Below are 19,891 nucleotides of genomic sequence, written 5' to 3' on the forward strand. Positions count from 1 at the left end.
TACCCTACCCCACACCCTCTTCTACACAACTGACATTAATTGTTACCTCTCCCCCCCCCTATACACAATTTACAGCCATACCCAACTAACAGTTAAATAAACACCCACCCTCGTAGCTACACACAATACCTACCCACAGCTGATATTGTAGCATATTCAGACCCTTTGACAAAGTTGTTAGGCAGAGTGAGGTTAATGGACTTAGAAAAAGTTGGTTTGTCCTCTGTCAGGTCTATCAGGAAAGGAACATTGTATTCTTTGGGGACTCCTTCGGCCTGTGAATGAGTTATGATAATTACACAGGGGCATTTTGATAAACATGTAATTTTTTATTTTTTTTTCCTTTTTTTTTCGCCTCAGACACGTAACTTATAGCGTCAGTTGTGTGTTCGCTTTAGTATTACAGTTTTCATCATCGGCTTGTGAGGACTGATACAGATTTACAATAGTAATATTTCTTTCTTACTTGTAGCCTGCTTTCATTCATTTAAGATGGTTTACTTATACATAGATCTATAATATAATAAATTGTACTGTGCTGGAGTAGGCTATATTGTGTACCAGTGGCGTAGCAAGGTCGGGTGTCACCCGGTGCGGCACTTAATGGTGTCACCCCCCCCCCCCAGAGGCATAGAGACCCTTCCCATGGACAAACTTTCAAATTTTCGATTTGCACCCCCCCCTCAAACTTTCGTTTTGCACCCCCCCCCCCTCAAGTTTTCGATTTGCACCCCCCCCCCCCCCAAACTTTCGATTTGCACCCCCCCTCAAACTTTCGATTTGCACCCCCCCTCGAGTTTTTCTCTATATATTTTGCTATTTTTTGCCTTGGTGTCACCCCCCTAAATGGTGTCACCCGGTGCGGTCCGCACCCCCCCCCCCTCGCTACGCCCCTGTTGTGTACAAATTATTGCATTCTCCATAACTAAACATAAATGGTAACTTTATGAAACTAATATAAAAAGCTTTATTATAAGATTTTAAATGTACTGAAATTAAGAACATTAACTATATTGCATTCTTTAATAAATTTTTTGATCGCTCATTATTTCCCTAACATGTTTTAGAGACCAAATCTTTTATTTAAGGAAACAAATTAGTTGTTTTCTAATTTCATTATTTTTAATATTTATATTTCTCCACTGTAATAATGGAATATAGTAATTTTAACTTCAGTTTTAATGACTAATTTAATGCATTGTCATCAAATAAAAGGCCTCTTGGCAATATGGGCCCAAAAGTGGGTTAAAATTAAAGTGGGTTAAAGATTTGCGGAGCGGAAAAATTTTAGTAAACCTTATAAAACATTCAAAGTAAATATACAACGTCACGAACTAAATTAATTTGAACCATATATCAGACATAGCAGTATCAAGAACGTTAACCCATTCTTACCTCAACCAGGAGTTGTCTACGTACAGCGTCAGCGGCCTTGGACGACTGGGCCTTGACCTCCACGTCAATTCTACCAAGGTCAGCAGGGACGATGGGGAAATACACAGACTTGGCCTGACCAGCCTTGACCTTAAACAAACGTCAGATTGGCATTCATGAGTACACAATATCTAAAAATATCCCAGCTATGAGGTGACAACCAGCCGTATTGTTAAAAAAATTAAATGTTTCCTTGAATGTTTTGAGTTGAGCTATGCTTACATACGAATACTCAATCACTTCGCAATCCTATAAATGAATCATCAATAAAAAAAACCAACTCACCATAACATCCTGTACAACATCAACCTGTTTCAGCTCCTGGTTTCCTGTCTCGTCAATAAAAATGTTGTGAAAACGTTTAGACTTGACCAGGGTCACGCGTACCTGCAGTAGAAATAGTTAAACGTAAGGGCATGGGCAGTTGGTGTTATTAACAAGCTTCTTTTTGTTTTACTTCGCTTCTAGTAGTAATCATATCATCTTTTCCCGTTCGTGCACATGACATATGGGGCAGATGATGTAGAGTACATCTATTTCAGAGACCTCTGTATATGCAGGGATAGTGAGGTCAGCATTATGCCCAGCCGCCTTTACTTTCACTAACATGAGTTAGGTACCCATCGGAGCTGGGGGAACTCACGGACACTCTATTGACTTAAACCCGGATTCAAACTCGTGACTTTCGGGTTAGCAGTCTAACTTTCTACCACTAGGTCGCGCCGTCCCATTTTGGTAGTAATACTGTTGGGGATTTCTTTCAACACAATAAAATATTACGCTATATCGCCACCCGTTGACTCCGATTTCAACCTGTTTTTCTTTTTAATTTTTAAAAAGCTTTTGTCCACCCAAGAACATTATGCATGGCAGTAGCTCTTTGTTGCTATAGTTTTCCTTCAAAGATGAGTTGCTGTTCTCAGCTAACGAACCTCACCTGCACGGGGTGCGAACTCGGGACTTTTGGAAATACTATTATTAAAGAAAGAGTTGTAATAACTTTACCTTTATATCGTCTGCCAGGTAGTTGAAGACGTTTGCTTGAAGTGCCAGCTGCTCACCACGAGTCACAGAGTAGGGGAGGTTGAGGCTGACAAAAAACGGTCGGAAGACTTTCAGCTGGAGCAGATAATTGAAATAGAGAATGGTTATTTTGTAGCCCTATTTTTTGTTGTTGTAATTCTTAAAGCTATCCAATCCTAAATTATACCCAATGAGTCTTTGGTGCAACTTTAAATTTTGCCTTTTGTGCCCAAGACATACGGGGTCGCCGCAGAAAGCTCTCTTCACTTTTGTCGGTCTCCGGCAGTTTTCCTAGTCCTCTAAGACTGCTTCCTCTCTGTGAGCCTCAAAGTCTCACTTTAGCCTTGCTTTCTTTTTCCTTAAGGCGCCCAGTTTAGCGCCCTTCCTGCAATTTTATCTCTTCATTCTTAAGACAAACCTCATCAATTGCCAGCTTCTTTTCCGATTATTTCGGAAACTGCTTTTTAAACTTAGCACATTTAAAATTAGCAAACTAGTCTCTAAGGTACAGATTTTGCTGTGTTTGACTAACTTAGGTACATGAAGGTGTAAGCTAGTCATTACAATGTCCTTAAGTTCGCTCTTGACTAATCCTGTTCACGGTAAGAGGTGGGTTGACTCAGAGGCGTAGCGACCCTTCCCGGCGCCCGGGGACAAACTTTCAATTTGTCGCCCCCCTCAGGAGCAAATTATTAATGTGTATCCCCCCCCCCCCCCCCATCCCTCAAACTATTTATAATGCAAAAAATGCAGCTAAAATGACATTTAAATTTGTTTTTACAACCCATTTTGGCGCCCCCTAAGGTCGGTGCCCGGCGACATATGTATCCCCCTGCCCCCCCCCCCCCCCATCGCTACGCCTCTGGGTTGACTAGAGAGCCATATAGAAAGCTTGCTCTTATCGGCTTGAATAAGCGGCTTGACCCTGCCGTCTATACAGCAATGTCAATGTCGATATATTATGCTATATCACCGTACGTTTAATTTCTTCGCATAATAAATAAATAAGTGTTATTCATATTGTCAACTGACATTATTTTAGTATGTCTAGTACTTAAGACAAAAGCTGATTGGCTGTATCTATTTTAAGACTCACGTGAGCTTGTGTTGGGGCCACGCCCAGACCCGAGTTTGAGTTGATGGCGAAGGCGCTGACCACCCATGACGTAATGGTGTCTGGTACTGTGGCTGTGATGGAGGCGGAGCCGTCATCCCTTCGATAAAAATATATACAACAAAATATCGATTTAAAATTGTTGCATAACTTAGAAATGTATAATATAAGTTTGTTCGAAACAACTACAAATCCAAGAAGAAAAAATTCCGCTAGTTACTACACAAAGTTTAAGGCTTATATTTTAATCTAAAATTAAAAACATATTATTTTATTTTGTATAATACCATTAACAGTATTATAAATTAAGCTTTTGAAAAAGCACACTTTTATAGAAATATAGGCCTACATTTATAACACATATTTTTGAAAACATTGACCCAGGAGAGAAGGACCATGGGTGAAATAATTTATCAAATATCTTCTTAAGGATTTATCTACTCGCACAGCTAATAATATCCCAAGAATAACGTTACACCATCTTTGTAAAAACCAGTTGTATTACCCAACAAAAACATCAGACCAGAGCCAAGACTCAGGGAAGGTCATCCTGACACGGGCTGGTTCCATTAACGATTCTGAGGTCGCGGTGTTTTTTTCTGCAAGCGCTGGTTCAATGTTTGTAGTAAGAGACACAACTCTGCCAGTCTCGAAATTATCTGTAACATTAAATGTACAAACGCTGCATCCTTATAAACATAAATTCATGTCTAGAAAATTAAAAAATTATTATTTGTAAGATTATTGTTCATTTTTTAATTTTATCGAACGTAATGTGCAAAGAACGAAATAAAATAAACATAAATTTATAATCTTTCACAAAAATTAGATATATATTTCAAAGATTATACAAATTACTTCCCTATATATTAAAGATAATAAACAAAAATGAAACTTGAATTTGTGTCTATGACTCTGACTGTGTTGTGTTTATGTTTGTGTTTATGTCTCTGTTTGTGTTTGTATTCGTGCTCGTGTTCATGTTCTGTTTAAGTTTCTGATTGTGTAAGTAGCTATAGTTGGTAATTTTGTGGTTAGTTAGGGTAAGGTTAAGATTTAGTTTTAGTGCTATATATATATCTTCTTAAAATGTTACATACATTTAATTGAAAACTTATTCTTTTTATTTCCAAAACACGGGCAACTACGATATTTGTTTGTTAACAAACACAAAAGTCACGGTCCTTTATATATGTATATATATATATATATATATATATATATATATATATATATATATATATATATATATATATATATATATATATATATATATAAAATCTCACCGCCAAAAGAACTAGATATTCTCCGTAGTGGTATAATAGGTCTGAAGCCAGGAAATCGCCAACCTGCAATATTTTATCTATTATCTAAACTTTTCGTATTGTAGACCTAGAAGCCTTTAAAAATAATTACTTTTTAAAAAAAATTTTAAATAATCGCAACAAAACGAATGGTCTATATTATTTTGTAATTGTCTCGATCTAGGTTAGTTCGTATCATAACTTACCGTCTGTTACTCCAAAACTTTAGTACAACTACTCTGTTTAGATTTATTTTGTGTTTATCATCCAAATCGTAGAATTTTTACTTTCTCGTATACGAAGTATAGAGAAAATATTGTAATCGTGCCAAAAATTAAAATGAGATTTTTATACATCTCGTCGTTTTAACCTCCCTGAATCGGAAAAACTTAGTTTTTAAACTTTTTCTGTATATCTGTGTGTCTGTCTGTGTGTCTGTGAACACGATAACTTTAGTACTGTTTACGTTATGTTGACGAAATTTCAAATATAAGTATTATATGAAATTTTTAGCTCTGCTTCAATTTTTGAGCGATTTCCTGTAACCGGAAGAGTACTCACTATACTTCCAAAGTCAATAACTTGAGTACCGTTTAAGTTGGGTGGACGAAATATTTCTATCAAATTTTGAACGATTTTCGAAAACTGAGAGTGTTACTTAACTGACTTCCTTGTGAATACTATAAGATGAGAATTATTTAGTTAGGTAGAAAAAATGGTATTTATAAGTATAAGTATAGGATTTTATACTTTAATTACTTAAACTTTTCAGTGACCTCCGATAAGTGGAAGTGGTACTTTACTTTATTTTTGGTTTCTAAAATACCAATATGTTGAGTACCTATTCTGTTTGGTGAACGAAATTTTAAACATAGGTTTACAATACTATTCTCTTGATTCCCTCACATTTTGAGTAATTTCCAGTGGACGGAATTATTACTTTACACTATTTCAGATTTCTGAAAAGAGATGACTTCTACTAGACAGATTTCTTCAAAGCTTTTCACGTACATCTAGATTCGATGACATATTATTGTGACAAAAAATTGGGCTGAATTAGATGTTGTTTTGTTTAATTAATCAAAGTTACTTTATAAAGCACTAATTTTTTTACACGCAATATTTTCAATCCATTTTTAATTTCTTAAACTTTAAAAAATAGAATAGAATTTCGTAGAAAAAAAGAATTGCGCTCCAAGTGAACTCCAAACAATATGTGTATAATAGTGCGCAATATTATTAGTTCTTTGTAAATTCACATGCGTTTGTTTTTTTTTGTTGAGAAATCGGAAGTAGCGTAAATTACTACTATGGTCAATGGAAAAGTAGATATTATACTTATATGTAAAATTTCGTTATCTATCTGAAACACTACTCAAGTTATAGGCTTTAAAACAATTTAAAGTAGAATAAGCTCTTCTTCTGGTTACCGGAAATCGCTGAAAAGTTGATACATAACTACAAATTTGATATTATTCATGTATATGAAATTTCATCATCCTAGCTGTAACTGTATCAAGTTATCGTGTTTACAGACACACACACACACACACACACACACACAGAGGCATACGAATAAGATTGCAAAACTATGTTTTTCTGACTCAGAGAGATGTAAAACGTCGAGATTTCCAAAAATCTCGATTTTTTTTAGCACGATTACAATACTTTCTCTATACTTCCTATACGAGAAAGTAAAAATGTAGTATACAAAAATGTTCAGGCAGATCACTACCGCTTTATTTTACCCTTAAGAACTAACCTTATTTCTAACTTTTTTTGTTCTGTATAATAATTACCACTTTAAAGTACTAAACGTAGTGTAATTACTCTGATATATAAAAATAATAAAATAATCGAGCACTGAAACTCTAAATGGAAATAACCATTAAAAAAAGATAATGTTTTTTTTTGTTTTTTTTTTTACAATTTATGTGCATTGTGTTGTGCAAAATCTTTAAACTCGCCTGTGTTGTTTATTAAGTATAACGCTGTGTATACGACACTAAACCACTCACGTTTTGGTATGGGGCGACGATAAACATTCGCATCTGTAAGCACAACAACTCCTGCATTCTGTTAAAAAATATTGAAATTCTTTCAGATTTTAATTAAGCTAGTTGTTTTTTTTAATACAATTAATTAAAATTTAAAAGTTTCCCAACATTATTTATTCATTTATTAATATTTTTTAAAAAAACGAGATGGGAAGTAGAGTGCGCGACCTTTTATGTAGGCTCGAATTATGTTCAGGATAAATTGTTCCTAAATGGTTTTTAAAAACACCAGTAAATACAATTAATTAAATTGGTTGCTGTAAAAGCGGTCCTCTATGTTTAATTCTGGCATTTTACAATTTTTTTTTATATCACGAGAACACCAGAACGTATAGGAAGAGATAAACATCTCATCACCCCCCTTCCCCACCCGGACAGGTTAGAAGTGCTCAAAAATTCGCTGGCCCGTTTCGATCTAAAACAATGGCGTAGCTATGGGAGGGCGAGTGGGGTGCCAAAACCATTTTTTTTTTATAGTAACTGGCAGAGGCGTAGCTAGGGGGGGGGGGGGGGGCGGGGGGGGGGCCGCCCCGGGCGCCGACCCTATGGGGCGCCAAAAGGGGTGGGAAAAAAATTTTAAAGCTGATTTTATGCTACAGTTTTGAATTATAAACTGTCTAAGTTAAGAAATGTAATGGCTACACGCCTTTACATACTGATTTAACTGTTTTCTACCTTGATTTCTTAATGTAAAACATATACTCTTAAGAAACAGTGACCTGCAAAACCGCTTTGAAGCTTTTCCTAGATGGGGGGGGGGCGCTTTTCGAGACTTATATCGGAAGAATTTACACTAGATTGTTGAGTCGATAAACGTTACCACTATTAAAAGAAACCAATTGTATTAAAACGTATTGTACGATTGTTGAACTGTAAAATACGTTAGTGACTTTTATCAAGATGGTGCAGGGGGGCGCTTTTAGGCTAAATAAAATAGCAAAATTACACTGGATTCTGAGTAAACAACATTTAGCTCTCAGAAAGAAACGAATTGTACTGTGCATTGTATAATTGTGTAACATTTTAAAAAAAGTTAGTTACGTTAAAAACCGCTCTACAAACTTTGTCCAAGATGGTTGTGATGAGTGTGTGTGGGGGTGGGGGGCGCTTTTTTCGCTAACAAAAAACGCAAGTATTTGTACTGGATTGGTGAGTAGATAACTCTCTTAACACTTAGTCTTTGAAACCAAGTGTATTAACGCGTAATGTACAATTTCACTAGCCAGTTTTGTTAAAAAAAAAGACGCGACTAGTTCTTTGTAAGATTCTTACGATTCTCTCAACTTCAACGTGAGAGATCAGATACTTTTGATTGATTGCATTACATCTTACCTGGATCACTGAACTATATTAAAGAGAACTAAATATCACGGATTCTTGAATCCCTAAGCCACTAACCACCACTTTTTTCCATGCTCTTATTTCATTCTCCACTGTCTGTAATCTAGCTCCATGCCATACAGTAAAAGAGACCACATTTAGTTATAGATCCTGATTTAATTTTTTTGACAATGCATTTGAATTCCACATTTTCTTAGAGTGTTAAAACGCGTTTTATTGCTGCTGATTATAATCAGAACGTCATGGGCTATCATTAAATTGATTGTTGCTGCTTCTTTAATCAATACAATTAGTTCTGCATTTGTTGTTGACGTTGTGCGAGCAGTGTTTCTTCCAGACTTTTTTCTCCGGGGGGGGGGCACTTGAAATTATCGGAAGGGGGAGGCGGTAGACTTTCTTCGGGGGGGGGGGGGCGGACACTGTTAAAAGTATATATTTTCTATATATAAATTATATAAATTTCATTTCGTTCGGGGGGGGGGGGCGATAAAAAAATTTCGGGGGGCTTCGCCCCCTCCCCCCGAAGAGATGCCTGGAAGAAACTCCAAGACTACGAGCTGGTAACATCCGTTAGATTCCAGTTTGTTTTCTCTAGCTTGTTTTGTCATACCATCAACCAATCAACGAAATACCCATGTCGTATTCCAATGTGAACAATAAATATTTCTGATAACTTCTTCTTGTATGTCACTTGTGTGTCCTTACTCTAACAAACTTCGAATCCAACTAGACAATGTACCATATCACAACAGAGATCGTTCCAAAACTAGAACATAAAAGGCTGGTCTAAACATATTAGCGTTAGCTACAAACTACCTCTAACACAGATCAGGCTTATTTTTTTTTACTGACATTACTAATCTTTTGCAAAAAGAGTTAAATGCATCTTAATGGGAATTACATTGTCGTAAAGTTTTAAGGAATGAAAATCATACAATGTAATTATTAAACCTTGTCCGGACTGTAGCACACACGCTTACACACACGCTTACACACACAAATACACTCTTACCCACACACAAGCTTATATATAAACACACTATCACACTTACATAATTATACACACATATATATATATATATATATATATATATATATATATATATATATATATATATATATATATATATATATATATATAAGCGGGGGGGGCGCCAAATTGAAAGTTCGCCCCGGGCGCCGGGAAGGGTCGCTACGCCTCTGGTAACTGGTAAAAAGTGCCAACAAACTTTCTAGCTGAGGGGCGAAACGTTTTTTTTTTTACCCGCTTGAATAACTGTATCATTTTTAGAGGGAGGGGGTGGGCCACAGATTGATAGGTCGCTCCTGGTCCCTGAATGGGTCGCTACGCCTCTGATCTAGAGAGACAAAAGACGAATGGACAGGAAAACAGATAGACCGAAAAAGCAAGTTAAATAAAAGCTTATACAAAACGAGATGGGATGTTTATATGGCTTGTAAGTCTCGGTCTCGCTCGCTTAAAATTCAAAATCTCGTTGGCCATGAAGACACATAAATTTTCTAACTAAATCAATTGTTGTAAACGTGATTACCATTAATAATAAAAATAAAATAAAGCATGACGACTTGCTTCAAGAATTTCAAATACAAATGGTAGGTTTACCCAAAATACTACAATTATTTTTTTACTAATAGTAGCGGAATTAACAATCTATTTGTTTTTACCGATGCAATAAACATTACTTTTGGTTTAAAAAAAACTAGCTGGCAAGTACGATAACGTGAAGTTAGTGACCAACTTACAAGCCCTATATCATGGGACTGACGGAAAGTTCAGTACGATAGGATGGGGCTAAAGTGAACTAAGCTGTCGGGAGTAACAGAGTTCCATCCCGTAATGATTCTTTTATACTAGTTTTATGCCATTTTAGTTTCTACATTCAATTACTATTTATACCGTTTATGATCATGCCTTTGAATCTGTATAAAATTACAAAATAAATTTTATTATAATGTTGTTGCTTTTTTTAAATTATGAACCTAGAAATTATTTTTCTAACACACCTGGCGAGTTTAACTTTTTTGAACACAAAAGTTTATACTTACTGATCACGTGTTTTGTCACCAGAAACCCTTACCTCTAGAACCTGCTGTGCGTCACTGCCGCCATTAAATACTGGATAACCCCACCAGGGGAAATAATTATCGTGCTGTTTCTGCTTTTTTATAGTATCGTATTTCATAAGATCTGTATAAACCTGTTGATAGATTGTTACACCATCATAAGCTACAGTAGTTAAAAATACTAAATATTATATCGCACTCTTTAAAACGAACGTACATGTCATAGCGCTCACGGGAAAACCCGGTGAGCCAAATACTGAGTATTCTCAGCAACTCCCTAAAGTTTCAAGGCGATCGGATGAACAGTGTCAAACCACATCCGACTTTTATTTTTATATACAGTATATAGAGAAAAATCGCCGCCACTGCGAACTTGCATTTTGTTTCTTCAGAAACCTATTCTGGAATATTCTCGATAACTTCCCAAATTTTCTTAGCGATAGGATGAAAGGTGTAGTAATGCATAAAGGACACACACACACACACACAGATTCATTATATATATATATATATATATATATATATATATATATATATATATATATATATATATATATATATATATATATATATGTATGTATGTATATATATGTATATATACATATATATATATACATATATATATATATATATAAATTATATATATATATATATATATATATATATATATATATATATATATATATATATATATATATATATATATATATATATATATATATATGTATATATATATATATATGTATATATATATATATATATATATATAATTTATATATATATATATATATATATATATATATATATATATATATATATATATATATATATGTATATATATATATATAGCATCCTGTCCTTAAGTCCATCAGCTATGTGGATAGAAAGGGGTAAAACATGGGTATTTTGTTGTCTATAATTATTGTCTATTAGACTATGCAGTTATCTTATTATTTCATATGCTTACGTTTGTAGCTGTGACGTCGTTTCCGCTTTTAAGTAACAAAACGCTCTGGTCAATGGCCAATAAATGGACGTTGGAGTCTGGGTCAGCAGTGGTGATGACAGTAATATCATCTCCTGGTTCAACATCAGTCATATCAAGGTCAACGGTCACCTGTTTCAAACAGAATTACCTTGTTTATATATTCTAGTTAGTTGCTCAGTTGATACCGCTAGAGCAGGGGTCTCCAAACTTTTCAGTCCGAGGGCCGCATCAACTATCAAAGTTCAGTGCGGGGGCCAGGTTCTTTCAGGCATGTTTTTGATTTTTCTAGGCAAAGTTCCACAGCCATCAACAACAAACGTTTTATCCATGGACAAAAATATCTCCGCGGGCCAGATGAGAGGACATCGCGGGCCGCATCCGGCCCGCGGGCCGTAGTTTGGAGACCCCTGCGCTAGAGGAATGTTATAGAGAGTACGTGTTCCCTGTTTATATATTCTAGTTAGTTGCTCTGTTGTTCACTCGAAAGGTATCCTAATATATAAAAGCCCATGTGCGCAATTCTCTCTCTCTCTCTCTCTCTCTCTCTCTCTCTCTCTCTCTCTCTCTCTCTCTCTCTCTCTTTCTCTTTCTCTCTCTCTCTCTCTCTCCGCAATTTATTTTTAGGCGATGTGATCAGTATGTTCAGCGATATATGGAGAACTTAAAGATACGGACTCTTATTAAAAACAATATGGTGGTTGTTATAAATGTATAGACCAGGGGTCTCCAAACTACGGCCCTCGGGCCGGATTCGGCCCGCGAAGTCCTCTCATCCGGCCCGCGGAGATCTTTTCGTCCAAGGAAAAATCGTTTGTTAGTGATGGTTGAGGAACTTTGCCCAGAAAAATCAAAGACATGCCTGGAAGAAATAGGCCCCCGAACTGAAATTTAATAGTTAATGCGGCCCTCGGACTGAAAAGTTTGGAGACCCCTGGTATAGACTAAATTTTATTCAAAGAAGGAAAATAAAAATAAAGGTATATTGGAATGTAGAAACACAATTTTAATTATGCAACCGGAAAACGTTTATTGTTGTGAAAAGAACGCAATAAACAATGACGTCACATGCCAAATGCTTAAACTTCGGAAAGAACACAAAACTAATGGCGTTATCTTCCAATATAAAGCAATGACCTATTTCATTTAAATTTGAATTAGATCTATACTTTTACTTATCAAGAGATACGCTATGAAATATGTACAACTTTCTTGACCTAAAGTATTACACATTAATTTAAAAATCAACGTCAATACAATTGAAAAGCCGTGTTTTTAATGGAATCATTTAAGTATCTAAATTAGTATGTGCACTTAATATGGTGTTTTGTTGATTAGTAATGTATATAATTTGGGTTTTCCAATAGGTATTAATAGCCTTTGTTATTTTAAATGTTTTGAATTTTTAGCTATTTAGTTATTCCTTTGCTTTGTCACTAATATCGTTTGATGTGTAGTAAAGAACATTGCGTTTTGACCAATAAATATTTTATGAAATATTTTCTCAAACGAGTGTAACATTAAATTATAGAGGCATATAATTCACGTGTAACGGGTACCGGCGGCTAGTGTCAAAGAGAGTACGTGTGTACCTTGTTTTTGAAAGCACCGCTGATGTCGAAGCTGATACTGTCTGGGACAACTTCACCGTCTGGTCTGACGTAGTAGACGACGATTCTGGCAGAGGGCGCCATGCTGGGCTCAGAGACGATGGAGAAAGGGATGCTCTTCTGGTTGTTGCCATTTATTGTTCCAGATTTTACTATGTTGCCTCGTGATATCACCTTTCAATACAATATGTACAGAAATATCACGTTATACATTTTGTTTGATCAATGTCTGATGGAAAATTTCTTTACTGACAATTTAAATAATATACCTGATAAACAAGGGTCGACAATTCTTCAGTACCGTTGATGAAAAGTAAGATTGTGTCCCCTGCCTTGAAAAATGTTAAAAAAGAAATAGCTACGTAATTATGTTTGATGGAGAAGGGGGGGGGGGGTTGAGTATTAATATTATTTTTTCAAAAGAGCATAAACGTTTTTTTAAAAAAAGATTGTCAACACAACACTAGGTACAATTAGTGTTTTCAATTGCTAAGAAATAGATTTGTTATTAAATGTTTTCTCAAAATTTATTGACTGCGTAAAAATAGCTGTTGTAATGACGCTAATATCCGCTTTTGTTTACTATTTTTTTTAATCTAATGTCTGTGTTAATATACTTGAGCCATTGTTTGTTAGTTTAAACATTATCTTCAATTATTTATCATTATATACAAAGAAAACAACTCGTTGAAATTGAAATATACCGACTACAAACAGATAAGATTACAGGTATAACACAAAAACTTTCTGTGTTTCTCTTACTTTTATAGAAGATGATCCCAGGGAGAGTTGAATGTACGAGTTACTTGGTGAGTGACTCTTTACTAAGACCAATTTTTTGGACACTCCCCGGAATTCCGACTAGAATTAAAATAGTCAGACGCAATCCATTATAATCTGCTAAATAATTTCCAGTGTTCTGCATTTAATTCATTTAACTAATTATCATTTATTATCGTGTATATATATATATATATATATATATATATATATATATATATATATATATATATATATTGATTCTTTATTTAGTAAAGTAATCAGTCACCAAAAAAAGAATAAAGAAACAGCGGCTAAGAAGGCACGATAACCAATTAGAAATAAGAAGTCATAAAGCCTAAACACTCACTGTAATTATGACTTTGTGGGCGTTTGATGGTGTCTGTACCGAGATGGTTACCAGACCGTTGCTAGGGACGCTCAGGGTCTGTTCAGGAAGGTTTCCACCTTGAGAAAGACGGCCCCAGTAGTCGTTAACCCTAATGCTGACCTTGACTTTGTCACTGGTTGAACTGACCGGAAGTCCATCCGGTTGTGAGATTTTTAGCTGTCAAATTACAGAATAAGAAAATCAAATGTGTGAAACGATGTCTGTAAAAAATGGACAGCAACTAAAATAGTCTAAAAATTAAAAGGGGAGTGATCTCCCCAAAACTTTCTCGAATATTCTTATATAAAATAACAGGGGAAGGGAACTCGGGCTATAGACATGATTTTTAATCCATTTTAAATACTTAAAGTTTTAAAAATAGAATAAAATCTCGTAGACAAATGAATTGCACACCAAGTAAACGCCAAATAAAAAAAGTGCATAATAGTGCGCAATATTATTAGTACTTTTAAAATTTACATTAGTTTTTTGAGAAATCGGAAATAGCGTAAATTAGTACTTCCGGTCAACGAAAATTACTCAAAATTTGACAGAAGGTAGAAAATTATATCTTTTAGTTACATGTGAAATTTCATTTATCTATCTGAAATAGTACTTAAGTTATAGGCTTTTGAAAAATTCAAAGTAGAAAAAGTACCACTTCCGTTTATCGGAAATCGCTCAGAAGTTGAAACGGATCTACGATTTTGATAAAATACTTATATATGAAATTTCATCAACCTAGCTGTAACGGTTCTCAAGTTATCGTGTTTACACAAACACAAACACACAGACAGACAGACACACAGACATACGGACAAGATTGCAAAATTATGTTTTTCCGTATCAGTGAGATGTAAAACGTCGAGATTCGTAAAAATCTCGATTTTTTTTTTGCACGATTACAAGACTTTCTCTATACTTCGTATATACGAGAAAGTAAAAAACTCAAAATGCCCATTAATATATTTTTTCAAATCATGTACGATGTTATTAAAAATAAATATCGTTATAAAAACCTGACAATTAGGTTTGTGTCAGAGTTTACTAAATAATTGAATGTTTTTTGTGTTTTTACTTTTTTCGATAAATAAACACATTTTAGTTGTTTTTTTTTTAATTCCATAAAAATTTTGTGAATGTTTTTATTTTGTCGCTGAAAATGACAATAAACAAAACATAACTTGGCCATGTGGTTTAAAAAGTATAATTATTTTTTTAAGATTTGAGCACTAATTATTAGTGTGGTTTTTAGAACATCGATCACCGAGTACCTGTACAGCTATTTAATGTTTGTCTTACGAAAGTAAAGATTCCGGTTTATAACTTAGGCTTGATGAAAAGAAATAGAAATTATTTTCAAGCTCTCTGCATAGGCAAAGTATTGTAGTTACATTGGTGATGTACTATAAAGTAGACAAATAAGTAAAGTACTTACATAAGCAATGTACTGTAAAATACTTACATAAGCAATGTCTGCAAAGTACATACATAGGCGGTGTACTGTAAATTACTTACATAGCTCATTTACTGTAAAATACTTAGATTGATGATGTACTGAAAAGTACTTACGTAGCCAATGTACTGTAAAGTACTTACATATGCAATGTACTGTAAAGTACGTTCATAGCCAATGTACTGTAAAGTACTTACATAAGCAATGTACTGTAAAGTACTTACATAACCAATATACTGTAAAGTACGTACATAGCCAATGTACTGTAAAGTACTTACATAACCAATGTACTGTAAAGTACTTACATAAGCAATGTACTGTAGACCAGGCTTGAAGGTCTTGGGATTGTTCTCCGGGTACTCAAGTTTCACACCTTTGTCGTACATGGTGACGGTTCCGTTACTGGACACCTGGTTTCCGGTCAAAGACTCTGTCACATTGGCGATAATGATTAGAGCGAGCTCATCCAGTTCGTCTTGAATGCCCTTGACCTTCGACATTGGCACCGTCACCCTTATTTCCCCGTCAATCTAAAGAAGATAAAAATAACTTTTCTCTGTTCGCAATGGTCTTTCTTTTATTTTTTTTTACTTCTTCTTTGTTCGCAATTGTAACGCAGGGTGGGATTTCCCATCAACATAATGAAGGTTTACGGGTCAACCTGTTATGTGTCTATGCGCCATATAGAACGTAGACTCAGATTTCAGCGTGCTTCTATCTTTGGATTTGTTGCCATAACCTTTGTCCATTCAAGAACAAACTAAAAGGCAGAATTAGTTTTACTTTGGAGTTTTTACTCTCCATGATGAGTAGCTGTCCTCAGCTATCGAACCTTAGCTGCCGTTCTTTTTTTTTTAAAGACGTACATCCTTATAGCTAAATGGCTTTTTCTTTTACTATAAAAATGCTAACTAACTCTGCTCAAAGATTAGGAAATAAACCAAGCTCCTAAATCGATGGATAGCCGGGGAACTTTTATACCAATGTCTGATAATAGAATCTTTTTTTTAAACGGAGGGGGGGGGTTGTTGGGTTTCTGGTAGTTAACTAAATAAACACATGGCTTGCTAATGTCAATGTTAACCCTAACCCCAACCCTAGTCCTACCATACGCCTAAATCTAATTTCTAACCATAAAACTAGTCGAAATTACGATACTACTAACAACCTAACACACCTAATTTTGGAAGAGTCTATTATCATCAACCATCCGGATAGCCTTGTATCTTAAACACGACTAAAAACGTATAACTAAAAATGCTTTTGCCTCAAGTAAAGATAACCAGCATTGAGCAAAGGGTACTAAGCTACGTTCCTCAAATACCTAGATTGCCCCACCCCCTTTTATTGAAGTACTCAATGTACTATAGTACCTACAGGTAAACTGACTAAGTACACCGGTGTCGCCATCGAGTAGTCTGATGTACCGCGACTTTCGTGTAATTTTACTTGGACGTTGGCGTTTCCTTTTACGGGTTTACCATAGGTGTATCTGTAGGAAATACAAAATTTGAGATTTTAAATTTATATAAAGTTTATTCATAGTTTGTATAGGATCCAAGGGGATATTAAAGTTGAACATGAATTTTAATTCATAAAAAAAATTAAATTAATGAACGCTTTTCAGATCTTGAGAAAAGACCATTTCTACAAGTACCACGATTAAACGCGTGTCTATTTTAAAAAAAAACACATTTGAAAATATCAACAAAAATAAACTCACTTGGATTTAACGGTAAACATGACGTCAGAATCGCCGGTTAAAACGTACGAGGGCATAATAACCTCAACATCAAATTGGGGAAGGACTAAAAAAATGTTTAAAAATTTATTTATTTTATTGCATACCAACAAATTAGCTACTAAAGTAGAAATAAAATAATTCCGTAGTTTAGCATTCATACTACTGTTACTGATTTTCCTAGCTCTTTATGTTAAAATCGTGTTTTAAGCAACAAATAATTTTTAGATTGTTCTCAAACGACACGATACTAACACATAGAACAGTAGGCCTACATTGAGAACTAGAAACCAAGGGGACTGAAACTATTCAGTAACTGCACCTTTTAAATATGGTAAGAACAAATAGTTTACCATATTCAGCTATCGTGAATGCTTTCTCTTCTTTCATGGTCTGAAAACAAATTTGAAAAAAACATCTGTTCAGTGAAGATTTGATACATATTTATATATTTAATTAACAAGCGTAGTTTGCTCAAAAAACTTTACCGATTTGTCAAGTGGAAAGTCATGGCGCAGTAGAATTTATTTATTGCTATTAATATTTTGAAGACAAAAAACAACAAAAAAAAAAAATAAGTTTTCTACTTTTGAGAACAATTAGATTTTGTGTTAGAGTTCTTAGCTGTTCCAATGTGGTATGATTTTTAAAATTCCTAAATATAGGCGATCGATGGGGGTTTAAGCTTTCGTATTGTTATACGTGATAGAAGTACACTAGTACAGCATTAATATAGCACAAACTCAAACATTTCAAAAAGTGGACATATGGGGTTAATCAGGCGTGGTTACATATTGTTGTTAAATGTAGAAACGATTGTTTGTCATACAGACCAAAATCGTTGAATGGCTAAAACCAAAAATACATTAAAGAAAACATTGAAAAACATTTTACGCCAGCTTCCACGACAACTTTCCAGTCTCCAAGAACTGGTTGAGACGACAGCGTCAGCTTCTGAGTGAAGACGCCTTCCTCTGCAGTGACCTTGACCCATTGTTTGATCTTGTTGTTTTGCGCGTCCTGTACCAGAATCAAATAGATCACGTAAGTTCGTGTATAGCCTACCTGTACCAATATGCAATTCTTAAACACGTGGGGTTTTTTTATACTGATTTACAAAGGTGGCATAACAAAGTACTCACAAAAATGGAAATGTCCATTGTTCCTTTGTACGACTGCAAGTCAGAATACACGCCAAACACTCTAAACTTCACTAGGAATAATAAATATAAAATATTTTTCTCAAACTTTCACTTTACAAAATCGTCGGGAGCGACGAAACTCCAGTTTGTATGGATGGAATAAGCGTAAATACTACTAGCAGTGAGGAATATATTGTAGCGATTTTTCTTCTTCTTCGTTCTTAATTTTGAATGTTGGAAGAGTTTCCCTCCAATATAATCAAGTAATACGTGTCAACTGGTTATGACTCCGATATCATTCTGCTTTTGTTTTTGGATTTGCTTCCATAGCCTTTACCCAACCGAGAACAAACTAAAAGGCAACAGTTGTTTGATTTTGGAGTTGTCTCTCCTAAAAGAGTTGTTGTCCCCAGCTTTCGAGCCTCATCTGCCGGGGGATTCGAAATCGATATAATCTTGAAGTTCAAGACAATCACAAGTACTGTTGACTTTTCTAATTGAGGTCTTCATTAGCACATACCACATAGCCTAGAAACGGTAATATAATTTTGTTGCAAGATTTTTAAAAGTTCGCAATCAGTAACACAATTTATTCTGTATATATTTAAATTTCGAAACATTCTACCTACCTGTATCACTAGGCTTAAAGATGGCCTTATTCAGCTGTATAAACAACGAAGCCTCTTTGCTGTTGTAGCTGAGACTCTCAGACTCGTAAAACACCAAACCACCGCTGCCAACGACTTTGAGCATGTAGCCGCTGTTGGGCAGGTCAGCGGGCAGCTGGGGAAAGATATCCCTTTTGTCAATGTCTTTATTGTACTAAACTTCTAGCCGGAATGCCGTTTGCCCGAAGGCCGATTTTCCCGAATGGGACAAATGCCCGAATGGACACTTGCCCGAATGGGACAAATGCCCGAAAGCTACTTGGCCGAACACTCGAACACTGGTAAAAATTCCATTTCGTTGGGGAGGGGGGGGGGGGTGGAGTAGACTTTCTTCGCTCCGCGCCTACCACCTCCCCTCGAAGAGATGCCTGGAAGAAACTCTGAGACTATTTGTTACTGTAGCGGAGAAGGCTGCCTGGTCAAAGACTAAACCATCGCTGCCACAGACTTTGAGAAAGTAGTAGTCTCTGGGCAAGACAGTGGGCAGATGTGTGTGTGTGTGTGTGGTTGGAGGGGATTGCGTGGGGGAGGAATTGAGTGGGTCAGAAATTATTCAGGATAGAAAAGATAGATTATCTAAAATATTATGGCAATTATACAATTTTCAAATTAAAATCGTTCATTAATCTTTGACTCACTTTTATGTTGATCATACCAGGGAAACCTGCGAATGAGAAAATACACATTTCGATATTGTCATTTTAAATTATGGTGCTTATTATTATAAATACTTATTTGTATTTGCCTTCCATATATGACATCGTCGTGTAATTATCGAAGA

General features: G+C 35.2%; 1 protein-coding gene across 1 annotated transcript in view; it reads right to left on the reverse strand.

Annotated features, from left to right (window-relative positions):
• LOC131931274 (CD109 antigen) overlaps positions 1-19,891 on the reverse strand; it is a 33,646-nt gene that overhangs the window by 12,457 nt on the left and 1,298 nt on the right. Inside the window, exons 4-25 of the mRNA XM_059288015.1 lie at positions 19,749-19,774; positions 19,072-19,225; positions 18,443-18,513; positions 18,195-18,320; positions 17,654-17,693; positions 17,283-17,367; positions 16,937-17,051; positions 15,865-16,089; positions 14,083-14,280; positions 13,716-13,814; positions 13,223-13,285; positions 12,936-13,127; positions 11,326-11,475; positions 10,373-10,492; positions 6,894-6,951; positions 4,858-4,920; positions 4,077-4,230; positions 3,554-3,671; positions 2,440-2,553; positions 1,720-1,821; positions 1,396-1,524; positions 134-275 (exon numbers count right to left, since the gene is read on the reverse strand). Coding sequence (XP_059143998.1) covers positions 134-275; positions 1,396-1,524; positions 1,720-1,821; positions 2,440-2,553; positions 3,554-3,671; positions 4,077-4,230; positions 4,858-4,920; positions 6,894-6,951; positions 10,373-10,492; positions 11,326-11,475; positions 12,936-13,127; positions 13,223-13,285; positions 13,716-13,814; positions 14,083-14,280; positions 15,865-16,089; positions 16,937-17,051; positions 17,283-17,367; positions 17,654-17,693; positions 18,195-18,320; positions 18,443-18,513; positions 19,072-19,225; positions 19,749-19,774 — 2,544 coding nt within the window. The remainder of the gene's footprint in view (positions 1-133; positions 276-1,395; positions 1,525-1,719; positions 1,822-2,439; positions 2,554-3,553; positions 3,672-4,076; positions 4,231-4,857; positions 4,921-6,893; positions 6,952-10,372; positions 10,493-11,325; positions 11,476-12,935; positions 13,128-13,222; positions 13,286-13,715; positions 13,815-14,082; positions 14,281-15,864; positions 16,090-16,936; positions 17,052-17,282; positions 17,368-17,653; positions 17,694-18,194; positions 18,321-18,442; positions 18,514-19,071; positions 19,226-19,748; positions 19,775-19,891) is intronic.

This window comes from Physella acuta, unplaced genomic scaffold (assembly GCF_028476545.2).
Source record: "Physella acuta isolate Inbredline_101_S28 unplaced genomic scaffold, ASM2847654v3 ptg001934l, whole genome shotgun sequence".
Classification (NCBI taxonomy): domain Eukaryota; kingdom Metazoa; phylum Mollusca; class Gastropoda; family Physidae; genus Physella; species Physella acuta.